General features: G+C 40.9%; 14 protein-coding genes across 14 annotated transcripts; 5 read left to right on the top strand and 9 right to left on the bottom strand.

The window, feature by feature from the left end:
• Nucleotides 1-213: 213 nt before the first annotated feature.
• FOA43_004004 (uncharacterized protein) lies at nt 214-630 on the bottom strand (the record flags this gene model as incomplete). The annotated part of the gene is made up of 1 exon (XM_038924249.1): nt 214-630. One exon carries the CDS (start codon nt 628-630, stop codon nt 214-216), a length of 417 nt encoding a protein of 138 aa, XP_038780177.1.
• Nucleotides 631-962: 332 nt separating this feature from the next.
• FOA43_004003 (uncharacterized protein) lies at nt 963-4,259 on the bottom strand (the record flags this gene model as incomplete). The annotated part of the gene is given in 2 exon segments (XM_038924248.1): nt 963-4,240; nt 4,253-4,259. The coding sequence occupies 2 exon segments, from the start codon at nt 4,257-4,259 to the stop codon at nt 963-965; spliced, it is 3,285 nt and encodes a 1,094-aa protein (XP_038780176.1).
• Nucleotides 4,260-4,376: 117 nt separating this feature from the next.
• Nucleotides 4,377-5,825, bottom strand: FOA43_004002 (uncharacterized protein; the record flags this gene model as incomplete). The annotated part of the gene is made up of 1 exon (XM_038924247.1): nt 4,377-5,825. One exon carries the CDS (start codon nt 5,823-5,825, stop codon nt 4,377-4,379), a length of 1,449 nt encoding a protein of 482 aa, XP_038780175.1.
• A 274-nt stretch (nt 5,826-6,099) lies between these two features.
• FOA43_004001 (uncharacterized protein) lies at nt 6,100-6,969 on the top strand (the record flags this gene model as incomplete). The annotated part of the gene is made up of 1 exon (XM_038924246.1): nt 6,100-6,969. The coding sequence occupies one exon, from the start codon at nt 6,100-6,102 to the stop codon at nt 6,967-6,969; it is 870 nt and encodes a 289-aa protein (XP_038780174.1).
• A 116-nt stretch (nt 6,970-7,085) lies between these two features.
• On the top strand, nt 7,086-7,637 carry FOA43_004000 (uncharacterized protein; the record flags this gene model as incomplete). Its single annotated transcript, XM_038924245.1, has 1 exon — nt 7,086-7,637. One exon carries the CDS (start codon nt 7,086-7,088, stop codon nt 7,635-7,637), a length of 552 nt encoding a protein of 183 aa, XP_038780173.1.
• Nucleotides 7,638-7,722: 85 nt separating this feature from the next.
• FOA43_003999 (uncharacterized protein) lies at nt 7,723-10,476 on the bottom strand (the record flags this gene model as incomplete). Its single annotated transcript, XM_038924244.1, has 1 exon — nt 7,723-10,476. One exon carries the CDS (start codon nt 10,474-10,476, stop codon nt 7,723-7,725), a length of 2,754 nt encoding a protein of 917 aa, XP_038780172.1.
• A 411-nt stretch (nt 10,477-10,887) lies between these two features.
• On the bottom strand, nt 10,888-13,183 carry FOA43_003998 (uncharacterized protein; the record flags this gene model as incomplete). Its single annotated transcript, XM_038924243.1, has 3 exons — nt 10,888-12,908; nt 13,021-13,029; nt 13,180-13,183. 3 exons carry the CDS (start codon nt 13,181-13,183, stop codon nt 10,888-10,890), a joined length of 2,034 nt encoding a protein of 677 aa, XP_038780171.1.
• Nucleotides 13,184-13,400: 217 nt separating this feature from the next.
• FOA43_003997 (uncharacterized protein) lies at nt 13,401-14,713 on the bottom strand (the record flags this gene model as incomplete). Its single annotated transcript, XM_038924242.1, has 2 exons — nt 13,401-14,602; nt 14,710-14,713. The coding sequence occupies 2 exons, from the start codon at nt 14,711-14,713 to the stop codon at nt 13,401-13,403; spliced, it is 1,206 nt and encodes a 401-aa protein (XP_038780170.1).
• A 286-nt stretch (nt 14,714-14,999) lies between these two features.
• FOA43_003996 (uncharacterized protein) lies at nt 15,000-15,407 on the bottom strand (the record flags this gene model as incomplete). The annotated part of the gene is made up of 1 exon (XM_038924241.1): nt 15,000-15,407. The coding sequence occupies one exon, from the start codon at nt 15,405-15,407 to the stop codon at nt 15,000-15,002; it is 408 nt and encodes a 135-aa protein (XP_038780169.1).
• Nucleotides 15,408-15,752: 345 nt separating this feature from the next.
• FOA43_003995 (uncharacterized protein) lies at nt 15,753-17,408 on the top strand (the record flags this gene model as incomplete). The annotated part of the gene is made up of 1 exon (XM_038924240.1): nt 15,753-17,408. One exon carries the CDS (start codon nt 15,753-15,755, stop codon nt 17,406-17,408), a length of 1,656 nt encoding a protein of 551 aa, XP_038780168.1.
• A 193-nt stretch (nt 17,409-17,601) lies between these two features.
• HEM3 (porphobilinogen deaminase) lies at nt 17,602-18,907 on the bottom strand (the record flags this gene model as incomplete). The annotated part of the gene is made up of 2 exons (XM_038924239.1): nt 17,602-18,302; nt 18,493-18,907. The coding sequence occupies 2 exons, from the start codon at nt 18,905-18,907 to the stop codon at nt 17,602-17,604; spliced, it is 1,116 nt and encodes a 371-aa protein (XP_038780167.1).
• Nucleotides 18,908-19,893: 986 nt separating this feature from the next.
• Nucleotides 19,894-20,703, top strand: FOA43_003993 (uncharacterized protein; the record flags this gene model as incomplete). Its single annotated transcript, XM_038924238.1, has 1 exon — nt 19,894-20,703. The coding sequence occupies one exon, from the start codon at nt 19,894-19,896 to the stop codon at nt 20,701-20,703; it is 810 nt and encodes a 269-aa protein (XP_038780166.1).
• Nucleotides 20,704-20,714: 11 nt separating this feature from the next.
• FOA43_003992 (uncharacterized protein) lies at nt 20,715-21,782 on the bottom strand (the record flags this gene model as incomplete). Its single annotated transcript, XM_038924237.1, has 1 exon — nt 20,715-21,782. One exon carries the CDS (start codon nt 21,780-21,782, stop codon nt 20,715-20,717), a length of 1,068 nt encoding a protein of 355 aa, XP_038780165.1.
• A 186-nt stretch (nt 21,783-21,968) lies between these two features.
• On the top strand, nt 21,969-24,350 carry FOA43_003991 (uncharacterized protein; the record flags this gene model as incomplete). The annotated part of the gene is made up of 1 exon (XM_038924236.1): nt 21,969-24,350. The coding sequence occupies one exon, from the start codon at nt 21,969-21,971 to the stop codon at nt 24,348-24,350; it is 2,382 nt and encodes a 793-aa protein (XP_038780164.1).
• Nucleotides 24,351-24,502: the final 152 nt, after the last annotated feature.

Raw genomic sequence — 24,502 nt, 5'->3', positions numbered from 1 at the left:
AAAGAACAAAATGAAAATGAAAAAAAAAATTAAAAAAAAAAAAATTAAAAAATTAAAAAATTAAAACTCAAAAAAAAAAATTTTTATCGTGCAAGACACAAATCTCTTTACATTAATATTCATTCGATAGGGATTTTTCATATAAAAGGTGCATCAGGTGTATATAATAGTAATGAGGAGGCAATAAATATAAAGTTGGGAGTAACTTTTACGTTAGAACTCTTCAGAGAATTGAAAATCTCCGAAAATTTGGTTCACTTCCTCCTTAAGAATGTCATATAGCTTCCGATTATTTCTCATACATTTCCACTGCTTATCCAGATAGTCGAACCTTTTAGGACCAGACAATGGTGAGCTCAGCCAGAGTTGTTTGTTAGGAGGTTGCTTATTAATGACATAAATGCCCTTTGTAGTGTTGATAGTGAGGATTCCAGCGCTGTTCTCCACATCGGCATCGAGAATATTCTTATCCTCAAAGAAATCCTCGAGGTCCGTCGAAATCAGTTCCAATGTGTCATCGGCCAAACGTCGATAGTCGTCTTGCTTCAAGTTGAGAACTGATTCGGGAATATTCTGCCCTGTGGTACTGGATGCGATTGACTCAAACCGGGTGCTCATCATACTACCCATCTTGTTGATCGTGTTTCCCATACTTATCTGAGGTCTATCTAATCTTCTCAAATTTGTGTAAGGTCTTGTGATGACTAAGCCATTGAAAATTGGATATCCCAAACTCTTACATGATGCTGGTGGTGGTGTGATTTTCGATAATATTGCTCGTAAAAGTCCTGTTTGCTTGAAAAGCATCTTTGTCCTATCCCTTCAATTTATACTTCTTCTAGAGGTTATATTGAAGTTATTGGGAGATAAAAGTCTGAATGAAGGTCGATTGGTATCACTCGTTTTTTTTTTCTTAGACTCGTATCTATTTATGTATTGATATGGTGTACGGATGTATTTTATTATTGATCATGCAGTTCCTTCTTATTACCTTCAAATCCCTGTTTAATAGTCACATAGTGCCTTAGTTCTTCTGCACTAACGGATGCAATAAGTTCCTTGCGGGCTTTATCAAAATCCTCCAATCCTACTGTCACACTCAAGTCTTTCTCTGTAGCAAGATGATCAAACCAATATCGAGTACCGATATCTTTGGCACCTGGATTTCTTTCATTATACTCTTTAATTTTAGCATCAGCAGCACCGGCAGTTCGAATCATCGCATTTAACATTGCATCCGAGCACATGGCGTAGAAATCAGCACCTGTGTAGTTAAATGGGCAGTTTGAGGCAATGATAAGAGGGTCAAAATCTGGTGCTAACTCAAACTTCCGAGTCAAAGCTCGAATGATCTTAGCCTGTTTGTCGTGGGTATCCGAGATTCCCAAATAAAGCATCTTATCAAATCTACCCGGGCGAAGTAACGCTTCATCCAAGAGATCAGGCCTATTAGTTGCACCGACAATAAAAACGCCATCTTCTCCTGCATCGCCACTGCTCATACCGTCCAATTCTGCAAGAAGCTGCGACACGATTCTGTCCATCACACCTCCAGAGTCGCCCTGGTTACCTCTTTTTGGAGCCACAGAATCCAACTCATCGAAGAATATAACACAGGGTTTCGCATCTCTTGCCTTTTGAAACACTCTCCTCACGTTTGCCTCAGATTCACCTATGTACATGTTTAGAAGTTCAGGACCCTTCACGGAAAAGAAGTTGAGTGCAAAATTCGTGGCAATTGCTTTGGCAAGCAATGTTTTACCTGTACCAGGAGGTCCATAAAACATAATTCCACTTCGCTTTTTCATTCCATCACCAAACAACTCCGGATGCTTCAATGGCATGTCAATTGTATCCAAAATTTCTCCTTTCACGTTCTCAAGACCCCCAATATCCTCCCATTTCACATCAGGAATCTTAGGTGCACCAATGGCATCACTGTTTTTATCTCTAGCACTATTCATGGCCTCTTCATAATTGGTGGCCGTTATCTTGATGCTTCCTCCATTTAGTGCTACAATTTGTTCCAAAGGAAGTTGTGTCGAGGCAGACAACTGTTCCATTTCATCTAATGCCCTTCTTCCGGCATCTTGCACTACGGAATTCAAGTCACCAAGCGAAAGACCTGCACTTTTCATGGCAAGAGATTCGAATGACACATCGTCTCCCAAATCGAAATTATTCTTATCACTGTGGCCAAATTTTGAAATTAGATATTGGAAAATGTGTCTCCTTTCCAGATCATTTGGCACAGTTACGGTAATTTCGAACTTGACTCTTGATCTGAGAATCTCGGAAATTGCGTCCGAATCATTAGTCGAGAACACCACTACAGCACCATTTCTCGAATATTCCTCTGTCAATTCTGCAAGCTTCAGTGATAATGAATCAGACTGCCTTTTCTGCGGCTGCTGCTGCTGCAACTCGGATTTCTTGCAGAGAGCTTCCACGTGCCGGAAGAAGATTACAAGTTTTGCGCAATTCTCAACCACACGATCAGCCTTGCCTCGGATCACACCAATAGTTTTACCCACAGAGCTTGAATTTAGCATCTGGTAACAATCCAATTCAAGTAGAGTAGCATCAAGCTGTGCAGTAATACTTCGAATTACAGAAGACTTTCCCATACACCTAGAGGTACTCGAAAGTAGAATAGTGGTTTCCAACGGAATTTGGCTTTTTACCTTGAAAGCGGTGTCGATAATTCGTTTGAGTCTACTGGCATACTGAAAAGAATAAGAACCAGCCTCATGGGTGGATAGATATTCAAAGAACGATTCCAATCCAAGGTACGTATTGATTTCATCAGCTCTTCCCAACAGTGGTATAGATTCTTTGACAACACCAGCTTGAGTCATATGTGTAGACTCCGGCTTCACAACACAATTCTGTCCTTCTTGAAGCTCAATTTCGTTGCCCAGGTGATCATTTAATGAACCTCCAGTTACTTTGAACCAAACAAGAGTATCGGGACTAGCATCAGGAATCGCCTTAGGAAGAATTGATTGTTCAGAGCCATCATAAGTAGAGAATATTATCCTAGCTATATCAGAACTGATTGGAATAGGAATGTATTGATTGATTCTAACCACCCGGGAATATTTCTCAAAATAAAGCTTTAAATTTGAAAGAAATCCCTGCTGTAGGGTCCTATCCAACGCCGGCGGACTGGCAACCCTGGCAAGAACTACACTCGTCGCCACAGGTATTAACTCCTCGATTTTGTCGGTCCCCGTTTTCTCCTTTGGTAAAACTTGCAAAGTGACCTCATCGGGCCAGCCCAGATTCAGCAGGAGTACAGGAGAGCAGTAAACGGTGTGCTGCTTAAAGCCATTCGGATCTATAAAAGGAATAGCCTTGATATAAATCGAATAATTGGTAGATTTGACTGATAACATTATTATATCTCCACTCAGAACGCCCATGGCGCTCATATCGTTAGAGGAAAGGCACACAAACGATTGATCATCGTCATTGCCAGTATCGTTCATAGAACTGATCCCCGTAAAGTTTTCAATCGTGTTTCTGGAAAGAGACGCCACCATAAACTTGGTGTCCGGAGAAACCCCGCTATTCATTGCAATTAGTCCTTCTGTCGGATTAATGTTAAACGGATCCATGGAATCGATGGATTTGGTGGAATCCCCTGCCTCAGTTTCAGATTTTGGTTTTAGTTTCAGCTTTTCTTTCACAACAATAATATCAGTGTTCATATCTAGATATCCCTGCTCAACAGGTTCGCAATGAATAATATTACCATGTAAAGATCTTATCCAGTCGCCTCTATGAACAATAATCATGTCTTCGCCAGATCCTGTCTCCTTAGTCATAATATCAACGATCTTCTCTCGGGAATATCTCTGTAATAGAAGATAAACTTCACTCGGAAACTCCATCACTATGCTGTCCAAATGAATGATCTTCTCTATGGGTCTGACCATACATTGATCAACGCTAAAGTTATCGCCATATCTCTGAAGTAAGGGAAGACTGTGTAACTGAACAGTATTATCAGAAAGATCGTCATTCACTTCCACTGAGTAAATTCTATCTCTGCAGAGTATTTGCGAGGCTAAACATCGCATAGAAACATGCCTGTTCCCGATATCGTCTGCTCCTCCTGGGTAAAGGTAGTCTAGTAGTTTCCTGTTTAGAGCAAGGAACTCCATAGACTCCTCTGGATTCACAGACAATCGAAGCCCGACTTCGACAGGCTTCGAGTTCATCAATTGTTTCCGATCTGTAGTGGCACCAGGCATAAACAGCAAAGAAAATAATGATAATTGGATAACAAAATTAAGATGATGAATGGAACAGAAAAAAAAATTGGTGATATATAGCTCTTACTATTTACAAGAATATATGGTAGATAAGATTCACATATGATTGTCCTCATAACGTCTTTTCACGGCAGCTTCTGCTGCTGCTGCAACGGCAGCTAATTCCTCTTCTTCAAGTTGAGTCAGGCTTTTAGCCCTGTTCTCTTCGTCGGCTCTGTCTGATTCGTTGTCGTATTCTGACGATGAAGGATAGAGGTTCGTATCATTTGCGTGAGTCTTTTCTGCCAACAGCTCTGCTTTCTTCTCATCGGATAACATTGTAGCGTAAGCTTCTCTCGTAGCAAAGTCAAAGAGAGTCTGGGAACCTAGAGCATCTTGTGCACACTGTGCCAATTCCTGGTACCATAAAGACAGTTTAGCATCGTCCGGCATCATCTGCCATAGATTATATGCCCGTTCTAACAGCCCTATATAGGAGTCTATAGTGGTCCGAGAGCTGTCCAGTAAACGCACTTTCTCTTTAATGTTCTGGCTCTTTTCGATCCATGACATTATCATCTGATACGATTCTGATGTTGGTGGATAGTGTGGCCAGAATGACGGAGGTAGAAAGAAGAAGATAATCCTGGGAAACGAGGCAGAGTCTCCCAATGAAGGGGTGTTTAGGGATTTGTAGAACTTCATCTGAGTGTTCTCTCTCACTCTGTATATCTTACTGGTAACTTTCCGTCTCTGTCTGTTCTTGGCCATAACGTATTCTCGTCTATTGTATGCCCTGGCTCTCAGTTTTCGTCGAGCTTTAACAGCCTCTGGATTACCTCTTCTTGCTACATTGGACCTTATTTTGCCAATAATGGAAGATGGATGCATGGGAGCACCCTTATGAAGATCAAGGTGCCTTCCAAGCGATCCCGGGTGAGCGAATGTTCGTCCACAGAAACGGCACATCTTCTTGGGATCAACTCCTGGTGGTACACTCAGTAAGGTGGCTTTTTCCTCCGCCGTCAACTCGCTATCTCCATGTGACTGAAGTTCTCTATTCTGATACGAATCGGAAGCAGATTCTTGAAATATCTTAGACGAGTTATTGTGAGTTTCATTCTTAGCTTTCAACTTCTTTCTGTTCACCGATTGAGACTGCTTAGGTGATATCTCTCCTTTTTTGGCTTTGTCCTGCTTCTGTCGTTGATATACGGTAACTGCAGCCTCTGCCATCGATAAATTATCTCCATTCCGACCACCGTTGGTGACCAATTCCGATTCTGTCAACGAAGGATCAATCTGAAATTCCCCATTCAGAGTCGAAAGGTCAATGACTCCATATTCTGGAGCTCCACCTACATCTTCAGCAGTGTATTGCTGAATGTTATGAAGATACTGATTCACTTGGTGATTCAATGTTCGATGATCCTCTTTGACAGTGGGTTCGCTCTCTTTACCTTCACCTTTTGTGTCGTCGCTTGACCGATGGCTTGCTAGGCCACTCTGAGGAGTATCCAGCTCTTCCTCCTCAACAGATTTGTCTTTCTCCTCATTTAACCTCATTGTGGCTTTCCAACCTCTCGAAGGGATTTCTTATCAAACAGATTGCCAAAAAGAGGTTAGGAATAACCGTCAAATACAGGTAATCGAGATTTGTGTATTTCAAGATGTTCTTTGGTCATCTTTCTGGACCTCGCGCCTGCAGCCCTTGGATCTAGCAGGCTCGCCCGGTGAAATATGTCTACACGGGGTCGCATCGCGTCGTTTCCTCGTTATTGTTATACGGACCCTATTGAAGATTGATTCATCTCTTACTTGTCACTGGCTTTAGTCTATTATGCCAAAATTTGTCGATTTCTCACAAGAATTTTATATTCGATACGATGAGATTCAAAAGGAGATTGCTGCTGCCGAAGAAATCGACCAATTGCAACTATTGGCCGAGAACATTAATTTGTTGAAAGATTGGATCTCGGACAAAGCTGAACAGTCGAAGGTTCCCTCCTATAATCTGAAGGAATACTCCAAATCGATCAAAGACTTGATTCTTCAGTATGAGTTGAAAAAGTCTTCCTTCATGCCCAAAAGTTTTAAATTCAAGCATAGACCAGTATCGGATCTCGCAGATAAGAGAGTCGTCTTAAATGAACAGCAGGAAGTACTCAATACTGCCATGCGATCATTTGCCGTTCCAACTTTATCAAATATCACAGATAAATTCTTGTACCTTGAATCCGGGGCTGGAAATGTGTACTTCAAAGGATTGCGTAGCTGCACGGTGGACATTTCTCCGTCCCGTTCAGTCAGTTCCATCACCCTTGAAGATTGCGAGTATACTATTTTCCGTCTACATTCAGAAGCATTTATCTTCCTCACTAACATCAATAATTGTTTACTAAAGGCCTCATGTCAGCAATTACGTGTTCATGATACACACCAAACGTTCTTAGATGTATCCATCGAAACAGACACTAATCACATAGTTATTGAGAATTCCGATCAACTCCAGATTGTGGAATCTGGCAGTAATTTCACTGTAGACGATTTCAATCGACCAAATCAAGATACTGACTCTGATTCTAACTACAAACTAGTGAGCTGTCAGAAATATGAACATACTATAGCTGATTACTATCAAAATTTAAGGCAGGGTCTACCTTATTCCTCTAGTCACACAGTCGATTTAATTGATATGGTGAAAAATTAAACGCCCGAGACTCGAGACCCACCAGGCGCGAACTCACAGCGGAAACTGGAACGCGATCAATATAGTTTGAGTTTCCTATCTCCGTCCTTCTTCTTCTTTTCCGGTTACAGTATACTATGGCTCCTGGTGTGCCGAGTATAAAGATCATTGAACCGAAGTCATCAGCGGATCCGGATGGTGAAGAATCTCGAGACAATTTTGGAAAAGTTAAATTTGCCGTTCCGTCAAAGTCATCGAAACGTGTTGGTCATATGAGTTTTGCACCACCGCTAGCAGTTGACAGAGGTCAAGATAGACTAGCCAATCCTTCGGTTCGTGCAAGTCCAGTTGAAAGAAGAAGAAAAAAGGTGGCCCTCAAACCTGGACACTCTGCTGTTGACTGGGAAAGGAGTAAAAAGAATGAAGATGTTCGAAAAATAGACCCATCTAGTTTTCCCATGAGGATAACAAAGGCACAATTGAAGCAGCATCACAGTGGAAAAGACTGCTGGATATCTTTAGGCGGAAAAGTCTATAATATCACCAACTACTTGGATTATCATCCTGGTGGCAGGGAGATTCTAGTTGATAACTCTGGTGCAGACGGAACAATGATGTTTCAACGGTATCATCCTTGGGTCAGCTTTGAGAAGATTCTTGATGCTTGCTTTATTGGATTTTTAGTCTGAGTCTGTCTATGGACATTGTCCCAATCTCACTGTTAATAGCAATTATTTATTTCATCGTGTCATTACTATATAAATAGGTATATCATTACAATACAACATCTTCATAATACTTGTCTTCTGTTGCATCAAAAACGGACCGAGCAACTACCGGTAATGATGGTTCTCCAAATTCAAGACATGTCTCTGCCACATCAAACATAAGATCACCTTGTTCCTCCGGATCAGGATGGAATATCACCCAGTAATACTGTCTCTTAAAGGCATCATAGTAAGGTTCTTTCTCCATAGATGATATAGTATTCCATGGCTTCACTCTAGAACTAAGAAACTGTCCATAAAGATCCCTTGGATGAATCATTTTGTGCCTAAACTCGGCAGCGTTCGCCATATCCATCATTCGATCATCTAGAAGATCGTTGAGCCGGTCCCTAAGCGATCTATTTCTATTGCCATAAAATTCCGCTTCTTTGGTCCTCTTATACTTTTCAATATGATGTCTAAGAAGGTCTCTTCCGCTGTATAACTCCTCTTCGTTGTGTTCACGGTACAATTTCTGCAAGGTAGCCGAATCAAGAGACTTCGCCAGGTTAAGAGATCTTTGACGTCTTGGATGTGATTGTTTTCTATGTTTTCCAAGAGTACTTCCATTCCCTTCACATGCTTCTCCAGCGCTGGCCCATCCAAAATAGCTTCCCATACTACCGTTCCTTCCAGGTTGTATGCCAATAATCTTCTCATATTTGTTGACCTTTTCAGGAACACTGGTAGCTTTATCTGCCTCCAGAAGGAGTTCCTTGACGTCGGCATCCACGGATTGAACTTGATGGTGAAGAGGAGCGAAGAATCTTTTTAATCTAACAAGAGGAAGTGACTTCACAATTTTACTCCCAAACGTATCATCTTCGTCATGTTCGGATCTTCCGGTGATAATGCTTCTTAAGTCATCCTCACCTTTATTCACATCCACGAGATTATTCCTCAAATTGATGTAGGTACGATTAATATCTCTACTTGAATCGTCAAAAGTCAGACCATTTATGGTACTGCGAGATGTGTTATGTTGAATAGGACTCGACTCTGTAAATTCTGGGACATCAGCAAAAGCTGAGTCCTTAGGAAGGCAGGAAATTCCAGATTCTCCAAGAACGTATTCTAGGTTCTCGTTAAGAGTAGTATCTCCGCCAGAGCTGGAAGTTACCTGAACGATTTCAGTTTTGATCGGGGTTATGACAGAAAAATTAGAAGTTTCATCGTGGGAAGAGGACTTGGCTTTCTCCGCATTGCCAGAAATCGACGATGAGTTGTCGTTGCTGCTCTCTTCATCTTTTATTTCCTCTTCATAAATCATTCCAGAGGTTATCACTTCAAGTTTGGGACTGTCGGGATGTATTCTCGTATCTTCTCCAGTGCAAGTTTCGAAATTTGGTTTGTAATCCCTCTCTGAATCATCATCATTTGTTCCTTTGGTCGATTCTTCCCCTTCATGACAGCTTGAGCCTGCTCCATCATTATTGGTATTTTTTGAGTTGTCGATGTGTTCGTTCTCTGCACTTTTCGCATCATTTATATTCTGCTTCACCTCTTCTTTGCTCACATTAGACTTCGCAATATCATTTTCCTCATTTTTGCATTCTTTGCTATTCGAAATCTCCTTATGATTTCTCTTGCTTTTCCCAGAACTATTCGTAATGTTCACTAGCGGCTGTCTAGATGAATCATCACCAGTTTCCAGCTTAGCAGCTTTGATGTTTAAGTCAAAAGACATATCCACAAGTGTAGAATCAATATCACAACCATCAGAATCCTCAGACGAATACATTAAAAATCTCTTCAACTCCTCGCTATCCGCATAAGGTTGATAGGGCTTGCAGGAAATGAAGTTACGGCGAGACCTCTCCGTTAAAGATAGACTCTGCCATTGTCTTGTGGCTATTGTCCAGAAAAGAACAAGGCTCTTCTTCGTCTTAGGAAACTGATCAAAGATCTTTTCCTTGTAAAGTATGCAGAATCTGGAGAAATCTGTTAAAGGTGAAGCCTTTGTAAGGAATCTTTTTGTCTCCAAGTCTCTCGAGTGAGAGATATTATTCAAATACTCCCGGTACATCTCCGTATACATATTTTCCGGAAGAGGTATCTTGTTCTTTCTGATATCGTTGAGGATCTTGGTGAGTTGATGTTCTTCCGTGGGAGAGAAGATAAAGTGTGAGCGATACCATTCTTCGTCGTATACGGTTGGTCCCTCACCACGTGGTTCTACCGAAGGCTCTAAAGCCTCGGATAGTTCTGGCGACTGCGGTGGCTTTTTCGTGATTAGAATTCCGGAAAGAAACTTCTTCCTGCGACCTGTGCGAAGGCTTTTCTTCAATGCCTTCAAAATCCTCTTCGCTGGGACCGTGGTACATTCAGAAGGTAAGTCGAAATGATTCTTGGCCTCTCTCAATGTAGGTAGTAAATCATCACTATTGGAATTCTTGGTAACCTTTGCTGCGTCAGAAATGAACTCTGTAGGCTGACTGGTAAATATGGCACTCCATATAGATGATCTCGGTCGTTCACTGAGAGATCTGGTGGAGGATGATCTACATCCCGGTTGAGCCAACTCGACGCAAAAAAGAGACTTGTAGGTTTTGTCAAAAGGGCATGGGACACTTCTTCTAGAACTCGCTTGGAAAGCTGGCCCAAGTTTCTTGTAAGATGAACATCGTAACATAACTGGTCCAAGGTCTCCTGTAAGATAGTCACCTTTTAACTCTAGTCCAGTTAGATAAGCAAAGTAATCACTATCCAAGTATGTGATAAAGTAAAGAGCCTCTAACTTTCCCAGAATCCATGACACCATATAATATAGCAGCCTCAGTGGGTTGGTGATTCTATATATGAGTCCATCAATGCAAATAATCATTATTTCAAGTGGTATAATTGACAGAGAACTATTACGTAGACTGGTGAGCAGTCAACAAACACGATCTTTATCTTATGATGTATACTAATGTAAACCAAGATGTAATAAATTCAAGAATGACACGGCACATAAACGCGGTCTGGAAACTGGCAACGAGTCTTTGATTATACTAATTTAAGAAATTGGGAAAATATAGAGCTTCATTGTATTTACTTTGACCTTTTTGGGGAATAATAAAAGCCGATGAGGACGAGGTTGAAAAAAAGATTAGACCTAACTGACTTAGTATAATAGATTGAGGAGGTTAATTCTTAAATATGAATAATATAACGATAAGGAATAGTATGCTTATAAGCTTGATTTATGGCAGCAACTTGGACCATGGGCAGATGATGGGTGATCGGAATCCGGATAGTACTGCGATTTGTTAAACGCATTGCTAGCCTGGGGTAGATCCAAAGCAGGGTTCTTCTCGAAGAAACCAAACGGAGTAAGGCCGATCTCGTGAATCTCAACAGGCATGACAGGAAAGTCTTCACATTTTGGAATGTGAGTGAATCCAAGCGTTAGCCAGACCACGTTATCGGTGTCTCTGACCTGGTCGTTACGGGCAGCCCATTCGCCAACACCAGTGTCGTCCTGAGATTGATTGGTGAACTCGCCTGCGGCATAGAGCTCGTTGTCATGATATTTGGTGACCCAGACCTGCTGTTGAGCGTATTGTGCCCTCTTAGCATTATATGAATTTGGATCAGCCATCATGAGCTGTCTAGCAGGCATGACGATCTTGTAAGCAACAGGTTTCTTGGAGATCTTGTTGATTACGTGCTCGTTGATGATCTTAGGAGCTCTATTGGTGAAAGGTGACTGATCAATGTAACCTGATTTCTGCACAATGGTACGCTTGGTGTAGAAGCCCACATTGTTAGGGTTCAGTTTAGTGTTTGGCTCCATTCTTAAGACGTCATCATAGCAGACGGTGTTGTTATGACCGTCCAAAGCTGGGTCGACTCTGAAAGAGAGTAAATGTTGGTGGTAAGATGCCAAAGCCATTGGTCCCACGTTTGTACCCCAAGGAACAGTAACACCCTCATCAAGAGGCATGGTCGATAGAATACCAGTTGCTCTCACCTGAATTTTGATCTCACCAACTTGATCAAAGATGTAGTTGATAGAATATTCGTAGTTAGCCACGGTTGCAATAGTTTGGATAACAAGTTCACGTCTTCTAGCCACAACTGATTGCAAGGTTCTGAAATTGACGTGCTTGTACAACAATCCATAGTCTTGCTCATGCAGGCAAACAGTGTTGGGAATAAACTGAGGTTCACCATCGCGGTTGGTTCTCCTATTATCAAAATATTTGATGACACCCAAACAATCGCATCCTAGACTCAATCTATTTCCGTTAGTTCCAAAGCCACAGTCTCCCAAATCAAAGGCCTGTTTTCTGTGGAAAGGAGATCTTGGATCACCATAAGGAACAGTCATCTCAGACATGGAAAGCCTGTAGATGATGGATCTACCCTTAAAGTGAATATTGTACAAAACCAAGCCTTCTCTAACGGTAGGGATCACATAGAAATCCCATTCCTGCCATTTGATTCTGTGATCTTCAATGGAAAAACTTGGACCCTCTGGCTGCTCAATAATTAGCGGTTTCAAGTCTCTAATTTGGCTTTCCCCATTCAAATCAGGATGATACTCAACAAATGGGAACTTTGTCCATGGCAACGTATCCTGAATCGCCTCCTCGCCGACACCGCCAGATGGGAGGTAGTCCATCCGGACAAACTTCTTGGTAAGCATCTCAAAGACAGGGGAGAATTTTAAGGGCAAGGAATAATGGTTGGACTCGCTATGATTGGCATTGGCTAAATACATGTAGCACTGACACAAAAGTCTATCCTCGACACAGTCAACACCGTTCATCCAAGGATCACAAACAACCCTGACGCTGGAAGGAAGTTTCAACTTGGCAATCTCGGCCTTACAGATAGGATGAGAGGTGGCCAACTTTTCCATTTCTGCAACGTCCTCGGGTAACAACGGGCCTTGTACACCCTTTGGAAGGGCCTGATCAGTGATCACATGATGGTACGTGGTATTAACCAAAGCCTTATGAAGAATATCTCCAATATAGAAATAGGCATAAAGAACTCGTGCGATAAAGGGAACAGAATGGCCGGCTTTCTCGGCCTCAAGATACTTTATCATATCTTTCTTAGGAGGGTCTAGACGATCAATCTGGAGAAAATGAGGCTTATCTGCTGCAGAGTAGGAATCTTTGATCAACTTGGAGCAAATGAGCATTTCCTCATCAGTCATGGGGTTGAAAGGGTGAGTCATGATTGAAGGTTCGAAGCAAACTAAGGCTATTTGTTGGTGTTCTATGGCAAACTTATTTTTGAGATACACTCCGCTTTTTATACAGAATTCTCCCCACAGAGATGAAAAGAATCAATATATACGCGATCTGACGCACGTCGGCTTAGATTAATGGATATACCTTCCTAAATAGTAAACGCCGATATCCTCACCAAGTAATTTTTTAAGGGTTGTTTAAATTCACCTAATAGAGTAAAAACCGTTCTTAGCCGTGCTAAAAGGACTAAAGGAATTACACAGCCGGTCCAAGACACATAAAAGATTCATTCTGATAAGGCTCAAGGATTGCACCATGTATCCACTCAATGAATATCTGATTTATTTATACTCCAACTAATATATTCTTAATTACGCCGATTTGCGCTGTAGTTTCATCAAGACTAAAGATCATTGGGGTACTGAAGCAAGATTATATATAGGCAGTCATTAAATAAAGAAGCCTCTTACTCACTTGTGCTGATAAGGCTAATGCTCTATGGAGAAAATGCAGGTGGAGGAGAGGCGTATTCTTCATCATAAGCTGGTAATGATTGAAAGTAGGTCACTACGCCAGAAGCCTCAGTTTCGAACTTGATTGTTTCAGAATTCTCAGTCTCGGCGTTACCAACATCTAAAATAAAGTTCAAGCTGGTATAACCGTAAAATAGCGAATCAAGATCGTAAGAACACATTACTGGACGAATCAGTTCATCAATTAGAGGTATATTGGAAGTGTTCCCCGTCAATTCGCTGATTGTCATATCTCTATACCAAACATTTGCTATAGAATCAAACTGGAAGTCCTTTACGTCCATCAGAACTCCCTGTTTGGGCTTTACAAGATAAAGATCATCTTTGACTCTCGTCTTGTAAATAAAATAATCTGTTCTGATCTTCAAGTCATGGATGAGCTGCAACTCCAGTTGCTTCACAATAAACTCTCCTAAACCAGTAGATTCGCCACCAACTTGAAATTCGGTACCCAGATCCTTAATAGAAAACCGAAGCTTGATCAAATCATCTAGTGATTGATTGAGATTGAAGTTTTTGTTGAACACAAACTGACAATTAAGAGTAACATCTTTAGCCAAATTCTGATATTTCTCTATTTTATAGTTATCGTTCCATAGTTTTCGAATGTTTCGACTCAACTTTCGGGGTTTCACTATAGGATTCGGAATCATTCTCTCTAGTTCAGCGTCATATATTCTTTTTTTCAATTTAGCTTCAAAGGTGTGCGAAACTTGAATTCTCTTCAGTATATCTGGCGCATAAGATTCGCTGGATCCCTGAAATTTTAAGGGGAATTTGTATTCGTTGGTATCTTCGGGATGCAAGAGATCACCTTGATTTTTCACGCGCACAAAGACGTAGTAGCTGACTGTGCTGTTTCCCTCATTATCGGCAACACCACCCAATTTTTCGCAAGAGCTTGGAAGATGTTGATCCGTAGGAAAGCAAAAATTAAATTGCTTCTCAACAGGAGGTGATTCTCCTGCAATCAGATCAATTGGCTTATCGTAATCAAAGGTGACAACCTCATTAAAGAATACGTGATTTTGTGTATGATTCTTCACCTTGGTAACAGCACCGGACATGGTAAAAGTGTAGGTCACATATAAATGACGGAAATTATTTTGGATCAATCCTCTGAAACCAACCTCGATCTTGGATATGTTTCGTAACGGTTTGCGTACTTTCAAAATAACCTTTCCTCGAACGTTGGGACTATCATTCCGAAATATATGGTTGGCCGTGAAGTATTCAATGTGATATTCCGGATCGAGACACTTTTGATTAAACCCATCAAATATTCCCATATCACTCCCAACCTTTATCTTTACAAAAGAGACTCTATGTGCACCACCAATAATATCGCCATTTATATAGTAATAGGTGAATTATGTGTGGTGATCCGCCGGACTTTTCGCGATTAAGAATAAAAATATGTATGTCATTGATCCGCTTATCATAGTAATTTATTTTACTCACCAATAAGGTTGAAGATGAAAGTAAATATGTACAATGCTAGCTAGCTAGCTCAACATTTATTACTGAAAGTAGAGATGCAAATCAGTTTATGAATCTGAAAATTAATCGAAAAAGTCTTCCTCTTCTTCCTGGTTACCTTCACCACTCTTATCCCTTCTATCAAACACGATGGTGGTGGAATTTTGTTTTCTCTCATCACTTGCCACCTTTTCTAAAATGTCAACAATTTGATCCTCGTTAATTTTGCGTCTAATGGTTCCGGATTGATATAGTCGAATCAAGTATCCTTCAACGGCTTTGGCACGTTCCGGTTTCACAAGTCTTACTCTTGAGAGCCTCTCTTTTGCTTCCAGCTCTAGAATCTGTGATATTAGTGCCTGTGTTGGATCATTGGCTGCTGTACTTCCTTCGGCCTCCTGACTGCCTGAAGCTCCACTCCCTTGACCTGCATTTTTTTGCATCTCTTGCAGACGTGCTGCTCTAATTGCTTGAAGTTCCTCGTCTTCCATAATGATTATTTTTTATTCTTCCCGTTAATAACACTAGTAATCTCAGGTATGATTTCTGAAATGTCCTCTATTGCTGATATTGTTGGATCATGAAGAAGTGAAGAAGAGCCACAATTTTCCAAGTCTTTTTTTTCTTCTTCTTCTTCTTCTTCTTCTTCACCTTCAAAGGTTTGTCTCGTCGCGCCCATCGTCTATATTATCCTTATCGCATTATTATTGCTTGTTTCGTTCTTCAAAGGTCTCTTCTGTGGCATGCTACGGAACGTATATATAGGAGGTACTCCAAGTCGATTACCAGATCGTTCTTTCTTTATTCTTTTTAGAATACGTTAGGCTGTAGTATTTATGAATTCCGGCGGGTCAGAGAGTTCTACTGAACCTACTAAGGGGGGGATCGAGCTCCAGTTTATTTCTGAATCGGTTTCTGATTCTCATTTACCTCTACCCCGGAGAGTTCCTGGTACTATACCGAAGATCTCCTATCTAATATGCCTGATAGAATTTAGTGAAAGGATGTCCTACTACCTTATTCAAGGCTGCATCACTAACCTGGTTCAACGGGACCTTCCTCATAATTCCACCACAGGAGCTGTGGTTGACGATCGGAATCATTCCAATGAAAGCCCCGGAGCATTGGGCCTTGGCTTACCTGTCGCCACATTTCTAATGCAATTAATGACTATGATAGCCAACCTATCTCCTTTAGTTAGTGGTTACTATGCTGATACTAAGCTCGGAAAGTTTCGGGCCATAAAGATAGGTGCCATAGTAGGTATCGTCGGCCATATCTTGTTAGTCTTTGCCGCCTTACCTCGTGTATTAAGGCTGGTTCCCTTGTCCTTCGCTATTACACTAGTTTCGCTAGTCACTGTAGCTGTCAGTGCCGGTTTCATCAAGCCAAACTTAATGCCACTACTTATGGATCAATACGTAAGTCAGAAAGACTATTCAACGACTCTTTCTACTGGTGAAGTTGTTATTGTCGATCGTAAAGCTACGCTAGAGAGAATGACTTTAGTTTATTATCTATTCATCAATGTGGGTTGTTTTCTTGCCTTTATTGGCTCGTTTATTGAAAGACGGTTTGGATTCTGGCTCGTGTTTCTTATCACTGCATTTCTTTATTTAATTCTTCCATTATTACTCCGATTTCTTAAGCCACGGCTCCAGATTACTCAGCCAACCGGGGAGTCCATCATGGATTCTATCATACCGCTTCTAAGGCAGTGTTTCTCCAAAGGTTGGTTATCAAGGCTTTATCATGGTCAGTTCTGGTCCTATCATTCACTAAGTCTTTCCGATAGCGAACCCTCAAAAATTACCATAACAGATCTTAAGAGCACTTTTCAGAACTGTGTAATCTTCATCTATTTCATCGTATTCAACGTCAACGATAGTGCATTAACCTCTATTCAAATCAGCCAGGCTGCTTCCATGAGAACAAATGGAATGCCAAACGATTTGTTTCAATCTTTCAATCCATTGGCCATCATTTTTCTGATTCCATTCCAGAACTATGTTCTCTATCCTTTTTTGAGACACAAAAGGATTGTATTCACTTCTGTCGATAAGATAGCAGTGGGCTTTATCCTTGCTGGACTCGGGTCTCTTTTCGGTGCAATCATTCAGAAGAGAATTTATCAGACAAACAAATGTGGCTATCACGCCTCTACGTGCGACCAGGTGTCGCCAATTTCCGCTTGGTGGTCCATCATTATGTTCTCCTTACAGGCATTCGGCGAGTGTTTTGCAACCGTTACGTGCTACGAGTTAGCCTATTCAAGATCGCCAGAGAATATGAGAAGCTTCGTTATGGCCCTCTTCTTGACCAGTGTATCCTCCAGCAGTGTTATCGGAGAGATCATCAGTTACTGGAGTTACGATCCCAACCTTGTACGAATATTTGCCTGGTGTGGAGGTCTGGGTGTTTTGTTTGGCTTTATTTTCTACTTCCATTTCCGCTTTCTGAAAGTCGAGGAATTAAATAGGAATGTGCAGTAATAGATGGCATCATGTTGCATGAGGTTCAATAGAAGAAGAGAAGCTAACAAAAAGATAAAAAAAAAAAAAAAACATAATATAGCATAGCATAGTGAATGTGAAAGGAGAAGTATCGAAGGAATTCTATAGGCAAGGATTATTTACCTTCGTCGTATCAATGTATTGTATCGTATTGTAGTTTATGCCGGCAGACTTATTGAGCAGCCTTTTTGATCAATCCAGTCTGTTTCATTTCATTGATTTTGCCAAAATTGATAGCGTCCAAGATCTTCTTTGCACCGTTTTTGATCATCACGTCACCCAACTCTTCACCTAACTTGGCAGCATCAGTACTACTAGTCACCTTCATTGTCAGCTCCTTCTCTATTGACTCTGTACCGTCCGGGCTAAGCACGATGGACTGCAATCTCATGCTGTCAGTTTTTTCGTTGAATGTGGTCCAAACACCCACTGGCACGGAACACCCTCCTTCCAGGGTCCTTAATAGTGCTCTCTCGGCGATGCATTTGAGAGTAGTACTACGACTACCGATTTTTTCGCACACCTTCTGTAGTCTTTTGTTGCCCTTGACAATTTCAACACCCAAGGCACCTTGACCGACAGCAGGGTACATCTCATCTACTTCCAACAAGTAGGTGATGCGGTCATGTAATCCCAATCTTATAAGTCCAGCAGCGGCAAGAATCAAGCAAGAAAATTCGGACTCGGGATCATCCAATTTCCTTAGTCTCGTGTTAACGTTTCCTCTTACAGATTTGAACTTGAGGTGTGGGTAGTTTTTCAATAATTGTGCTGACCTTCTAACTGATGACGTTCCAACAACAGAACCTTCAGGAAGATCTGCCAAGTGTTTGTAAGAAGAGCCAGCTTTCACTACGAGGGCATCTCTAGGATCTAAAGTACTACGGTTAGTAAGGGAACAAAAAATTGGAAAGAGAGAATTCGTGCTTCTTGGCTGTTGTCAGATGGAAAGATGAAAAAAGTGTGGTCTTCATAAATGAATTCAGTAGACTAACGTTGTAAACTTTGTAAAATCATCACGTAAATGCCTTAAGCAGGAATAAAATGTAAAAGGGTTACTTACCTTCACGCTCTAATATACAGCCCAACTCGAATTCATCTGGAAGTACAGTGGGCATATCCTTCAAGGAATGAACAATCATATCAATTTGAGGGAATTCACCAATGCCTTCCGTCAAAAGAATCTCTAATTCCTTGGTCCAAAGCGATTTACCGCCAAATGTATAAAGGGGTTTGCTTTGAACCTGATCACCCAAAGTGCTCACCTTGATCACAGGAGTACGGATGTTGGGGTAGAATTTGTTAATAGTCTTACCGACAATTTCAGACTGGATGACGGCCAACTGCGACCTTCTCGAACCAATTTTGACGGCATTGTCAGTTAAATGTAAGGCCTTTTCTTCGTCGTTCAGCAAATAATCACCAAAAGCTTGTGCATTCTGTTGTGGTTGTTGGGGCTTTTCGGAAAAAGTGCCCATGCTGCTATTTTCGGGAGTAATGGTAGCTGTAATTGTATCAGTATCTGGTTTTTTAACCAGGGAATTGTGATGTAACGTCAGTGAATGAACACTCTGTAGATGGGCCGTTGGATATAGTGGGTTTGATAACATAATAAGACGATCAATGTATGATAGGGAGAATGAATGGTACGAAAGAAGGAGTAGAATAAGAAAGAGAAAAGAATTGCAAAGTGGACAATAATTCTTTATAGATCTTTTCGGCTTTGTTCTTGTCTAGTCTGAGTAATTCTGTTCAACGATACTATGTACAGATGCTAGGAGCAACAATTAATCTCAAACAGATTTGGAAATCAAGAAGATGTATCAGTATGAAACCACAAAAGAAGTGACAACCTAATACAACTAAGTATACTCCAAAAGAAGAATAACACAGGAGACGACCAAACGGTTTCAACGGATAAAACAAGAGAGAATATCGAATAGAAATGATAATTAAAATACTCAACGCTGAGAACGAAAAATTTTTGTGATATTTGGCAGGCGCAAAAACCCGGGATATCCCCCGAAAATCAGCCAATCATCGGGGTGGGTATTCAAACTGTTGCCTGTCATTTGGGGGGGGCAGGGAGTAGGGGACGTGGGAAATCAATAGGCCACCGGGCTACGTAGACGATGATTACTTGGGCCCTCATCGGGCTCCTGGGTCTCAATTGTTGTACTCATTATTTGTCAATTCCAGTCTCAATGCTTGTTTGGTGTTCTATTCCCTCTCGTAACTCCGCGTTGTGTTGTTCCCTCTGGTGGCATTTCTTTAAACCCATGCTGTACGAGCGCTCCGAGACGATTGTGCGAGGTATAATTTTCTTTTCTATTTTTCTCTCTTTCCTTTTTCTTAATCTCATCGGATCTATTGACTAGATCTGGATGTCTCTGTAGATAGAGCGGAACGAGATACAGACGTACATGACTTTGTTATTTGCTTATTTCTCTGCGGGAAATCGGAAATGGGTGATAATGATGTCGACTTCGTCACTATTCGTAGACGTCGTCAGAATGATTCTAAAAGGGATGTCGACCCATACGGTCATTTGAAAGCCAGGTTTGAGAAATTCTTTTCTATAGTGGCCAAAGACCCTTTTTTCAAACTGATAGCCCATACGGTGGTGGAAAACTCTACTAAATTGACACACATAAGATGTCTTGCACTAGGAAATCTTGCCACTGATAGTAGTGCATTTTTCCAGCTCTGTCTTCTAAAGTATTTACAAGACTATTTAATTGGAGACATTGATGTATCTGTGTACGATCCAGTTTTTGATGACTTGGATGTTCAATTTCTCCAGGACTACTTGCACTATAAAGTAGAAAAAGAGTATTCTCTAGATAATCATCTTGTTGATCAGGTCTTATTTTTTATGCCTCATGCCTTATATTCGACTATTGAAGATATTGTCCGTGAGGTGAAACCTTTGAACCTTTTGACCAATAACGTTGTGAAATATTCTTACAATCATTCTGATGCTGAAAATCTTCGCAAGATCCCCAACTGTGCCACTATTGCACATCTTGTTACGACTGACCAAGGATTCAAAGCATCAGTAGGTGACTCTGATGGAGGATTTAAGGTGGTTACTCGTAGGAAACCTGGTAAACGTATGTCCTCAAAGGCATTCATTCCTCCTACACTCGATTATCATTTAGAAAGCCGCTACTTCTCCTCTGTCTATTCAAAAGTATTTTCTGATCCCTCGTCTAATATCTGGAATAATGCTTTCAGTGACTTGGCCTTCATTAGATTGTTCAAAAGGCAATGATGCGCAGCAAATTAACGCTTATCTTCGTTGTCTTTCTCAATCACCACGCAGAAGTTGTTCCTCTTGGATCCACTAAGTATTTCCTTCTTCTTGAAGATGAATTTTTTACTAATAAAATCACTTCCCTTCCATTGGTATAGCCAATACGCCAGTTTACTAGATTCGTGAAATTTTAGGCAGGTGAATCCAAGATTTGTCATTATCTTTCCTATCGTCTGTTTGTTGCAGTATCTGGAGTTTGTGACACAAGGTAGAGGCAGTACTAAAAAGAAGAGCGGCTTGCTTTCTACAGCTTTAGATGGCTGTTTGAGAAAACACGTTATCCTTTTAAGCATGTCACCTCGTGCTTCAGCACTGGTAACAAAGTTGAGTACTAGAGAGCAGGAAATGAGGTCAAATTGGTCCTGGGAACCCTTCGGCAACGGCCTTTTTAAAAAATCCTGCTGTAAGATCAGTCCTGGTTCTTGAGAGTTTAAATCAATTCGGGTCACTTTTTTGAACATACTACAACTGCTTATGCAATTTCTCGAAGAAAGTGACCCAATTTCAAGAGCGGTTGGCCTTTCAGATGGATCTTTCCAAATATCAAGCTCTGTTAGCCACTTCACCATCTTCTTCGAAGAATCACCTCCTCGTTTTTGATCTTGTCCCTTAATGGATGCAATCTGGTACACTTTGAGGCCTCCCCTTTTAGCAATTTCACCATCAATTTTCCCCAACTTTGCTGCAAGATCTTCAATCTTCAGCTTATCTATACCTTGGCCTTGTTCTCTCGGAAGCTTGTTTAACTTCAATTTCTTAATAGTTTCCTCTCTTTCTGACTGGTAAATCTTTTCCAGCCTACCATCCTTGTGAATGAACTCTCTATAGTTGGCCTCTGTAATTTCTTTGTTTCCACTTAAGCCAATTCGAGAAAGGATTTCCGATTTGTTTTTCAATAAAGTGTGGAATCGTCTAATTAATTGTCTTGTACGAGCTGGCTTCAATGTTGATGGCATCTTTCGTATTTTCGCCCCGTTATCATTCATTTGAGTTATGGGAATACGCTTTTTTGATGATAAACCTTGCTTCGATCTCATTTTGTTCGATTTATTGCAGTGTTCTAGATAAAGTTAGTGAATGAAAAGGATTCAGTTCTCACTATCTGATTGAATTTTTCAACTTCTAAATTTTCTTTTTTGCTAAAAAAAAAAGACTTCAGAAAGATTTTACTAAACTTTTCATTAGGGATTCATCTCGTAATAGCTTATATTCTGTCCCTAAAAATGGTTAAAAAGTCGATTCCGAAGGCGATTCTGCAAAGAACTCAACAGCTTAAAAAGGCCAAGTCGAAATCGAAGAAATCAAAGAAATCAAAGAAAGCGTTCTCTAGGGAATCCAAATTTGTAAGTGCACAATCATCAAATGAGTTGGATTGGAAAGCAGTGGATATTCCAGAAACGATGGATGATTACGAGGGTTTTTACGGTTTAGAGGAGATTGATGGTGTTGATGTTAAAGTTGTTAACGGAAAGCTTCATTACGTTACCCAAGATAAGACGAAGTTGGCTGCTAATAAGGACAAGGAAGTTACCTCTGATCAAGTTCCAGCGGGTGACTTTGAAGTGGAGGATTTTGAGGAGGGTGAAGGAGAGAAGAAGACAAAAAGTGGGACTGTTGGAGGAGGGAAGGAATCCACCACGGTGCCTGAGAAGGCCGGTTCTAAAACTGATGAAGATAATATTCCTGGTATACCGGGTGCTAAGAAAACAAAGATTACTTTAAAGGAGAAGAAGAAGACTAAAGAACAATTAGATGACCAGTTGACTGGTAATGGTTTCTCGGCTCTAAGGAAAAGAGATGCTATGGGAGAACTTCCTATGGATGATGTCGATCTTCCAGAGTGGAAGGATACTCATGTGTCTCTATACATTCAAGATGCTCTTTCTAAGCTCAACTTTAAGACACCCACTGGCATTCAAAAGGCAGCCATTCCAAAGGCTTTGGAAGGTAAGGATGTTATTGGTAAGGCTATTACTGGTTCTGGTAAAACTTTGGCTTATGGTATACCAATCCTTGAGATGGCCTTAGAAGGTGATAAGAATGGAAATGAGGTTAATCATCCTACAGGATTAATTTTCACTCCAACAAGAGAATTGGCGGTTCAGGTGACCAAACATTTGAAAGCGATGGTGAAATATTCACCTTTGAAAGATAACTCAGTTGTGTCTTTGACTGGTGGATTGTCTATTCAGAAGCAGGAGAGATTAATGAGTTATAATCCTAGAATTCTTGTTGCCACTCCGGGAAGATGTCTTGAATTGCTTGAAAAATCTGATGAGGTTGCAAAGAAGGTGGCCTCTACTGATATTCTTGTCTTCGATGAAGCTGACAGATTGGTGGAAGATGGACATTTTGATGATTTAGAGAAGATCTTGGATATTATGCGTAACAATAGGCCTACGGAAGATTCGTCAATACCGCGGAAATGGCAGTCTTTGGTGTTTTCTGCCACTTTCTCTAAAGATTTGTTTGGTAAGCTTGATAAACAAGTTGTGAAAAACAAAGCAGATAAACTAGCAGATAAGAAGCTTAGAAAAAAGAGAAGGCTTGACGCTGAAAAGGAATTGGACGAAGGAGAAGTGGAAAGAGAGGGGGTTTTGGATATGCTCAGCAAGAAATTGAGATTTAGAGGCAGACCACTCTACATTGATGTCAATCCCACCGAGATTGTTGCCGATAGCATTACAGAGGCCCTTATTCCATGTTCTCCGACGGAAAGAGATCTAATGTTGTACTATTTCCTATCGATATTTCCAGGAAACACGTTAGTATTTGCCAACTCCATTGATTCGGTGAAGCGTCTCAAGCCAATGCTCAACAGTCTAAGAATTCCTACAGTAGCATTGCATTCATCGATGATTCAAAAGCAGAGATTGAGATCTTTGGAAAGATTTCAACAAAATTGTGAGGGTGCTGCCAAAGAGCACAAATCATCTGTTCTTATTGCTTCTGATGTTGCCGCCAGAGGTTTGGATATCCCAAATATTCAGCATGTGGTGCACTATCATCTTCCCCGTACCGCCGACTCTTACATTCATAGATCTGGAAGAACTGCAAGAGCTGGCAAAAAGGGTGTTTCCATAGTTCTATGCTCACCACAAGAAGCTTCGGGACCTCTCCACAAATTGAGAAAGCTTGTGAGTAATAAGGACGATCTACACGTTGATGAACTAAAGATTCTACCGGTTGATAATGACATTCTCAGACAAATGCAGGACAGATTGGAGATTGCCTCGAAGTTAGCGCAGGCGGATATTACCAATAGCGTTGTGGTAAAGGAGAATAGCTGGATGGAAAAGGCTGCGGAGGATTTAGGTGTGGAAGGATGGGATGTACTTGTCGAGGATGATTACTTGAGGAGAGATAAGAAGCGAAAGCAAGGTAAGCAATTGGATAAGCAGTCGAAGAAAGTCCTCAAAGCTGAGTTAAGAGAGTTGCTCGATATACCCGTGAGGAAGGGTAGGAGCTCATACATTACAAGTGGTCTCCATAACCTTGCTGAGTTGTTAGTGAAAACTGAGGGTGATGGAAACCATCAAGTTATGAGTTACCTCCAAAAGAATGCTTTATCGGTGTTGAACCCTATTAAGAAAAGACGACTCTAAAAGCAATAGTATATTGAATCAAGCAGAGAAAAAATAGTAACAATTAGACAAAAAAAGGAATAACAAAAATAAAAGATGAAAGGAAAGGAAAGGGAAGGAAAAACAGAGGAGCAAAGTAATTATATAATGATGCTGCCCCTAAAGCGATAAAT

The sequence above is a fragment of the Brettanomyces nanus genome, chromosome 4 (assembly GCF_011074865.1).
Source record: "Brettanomyces nanus chromosome 4, complete sequence".
Classification (NCBI taxonomy): domain Eukaryota; kingdom Fungi; phylum Ascomycota; class Pichiomycetes; order Pichiales; family Pichiaceae; genus Brettanomyces; species Brettanomyces nanus.
This window is presented reverse-complemented; position numbering and strand designations above follow the sequence as displayed.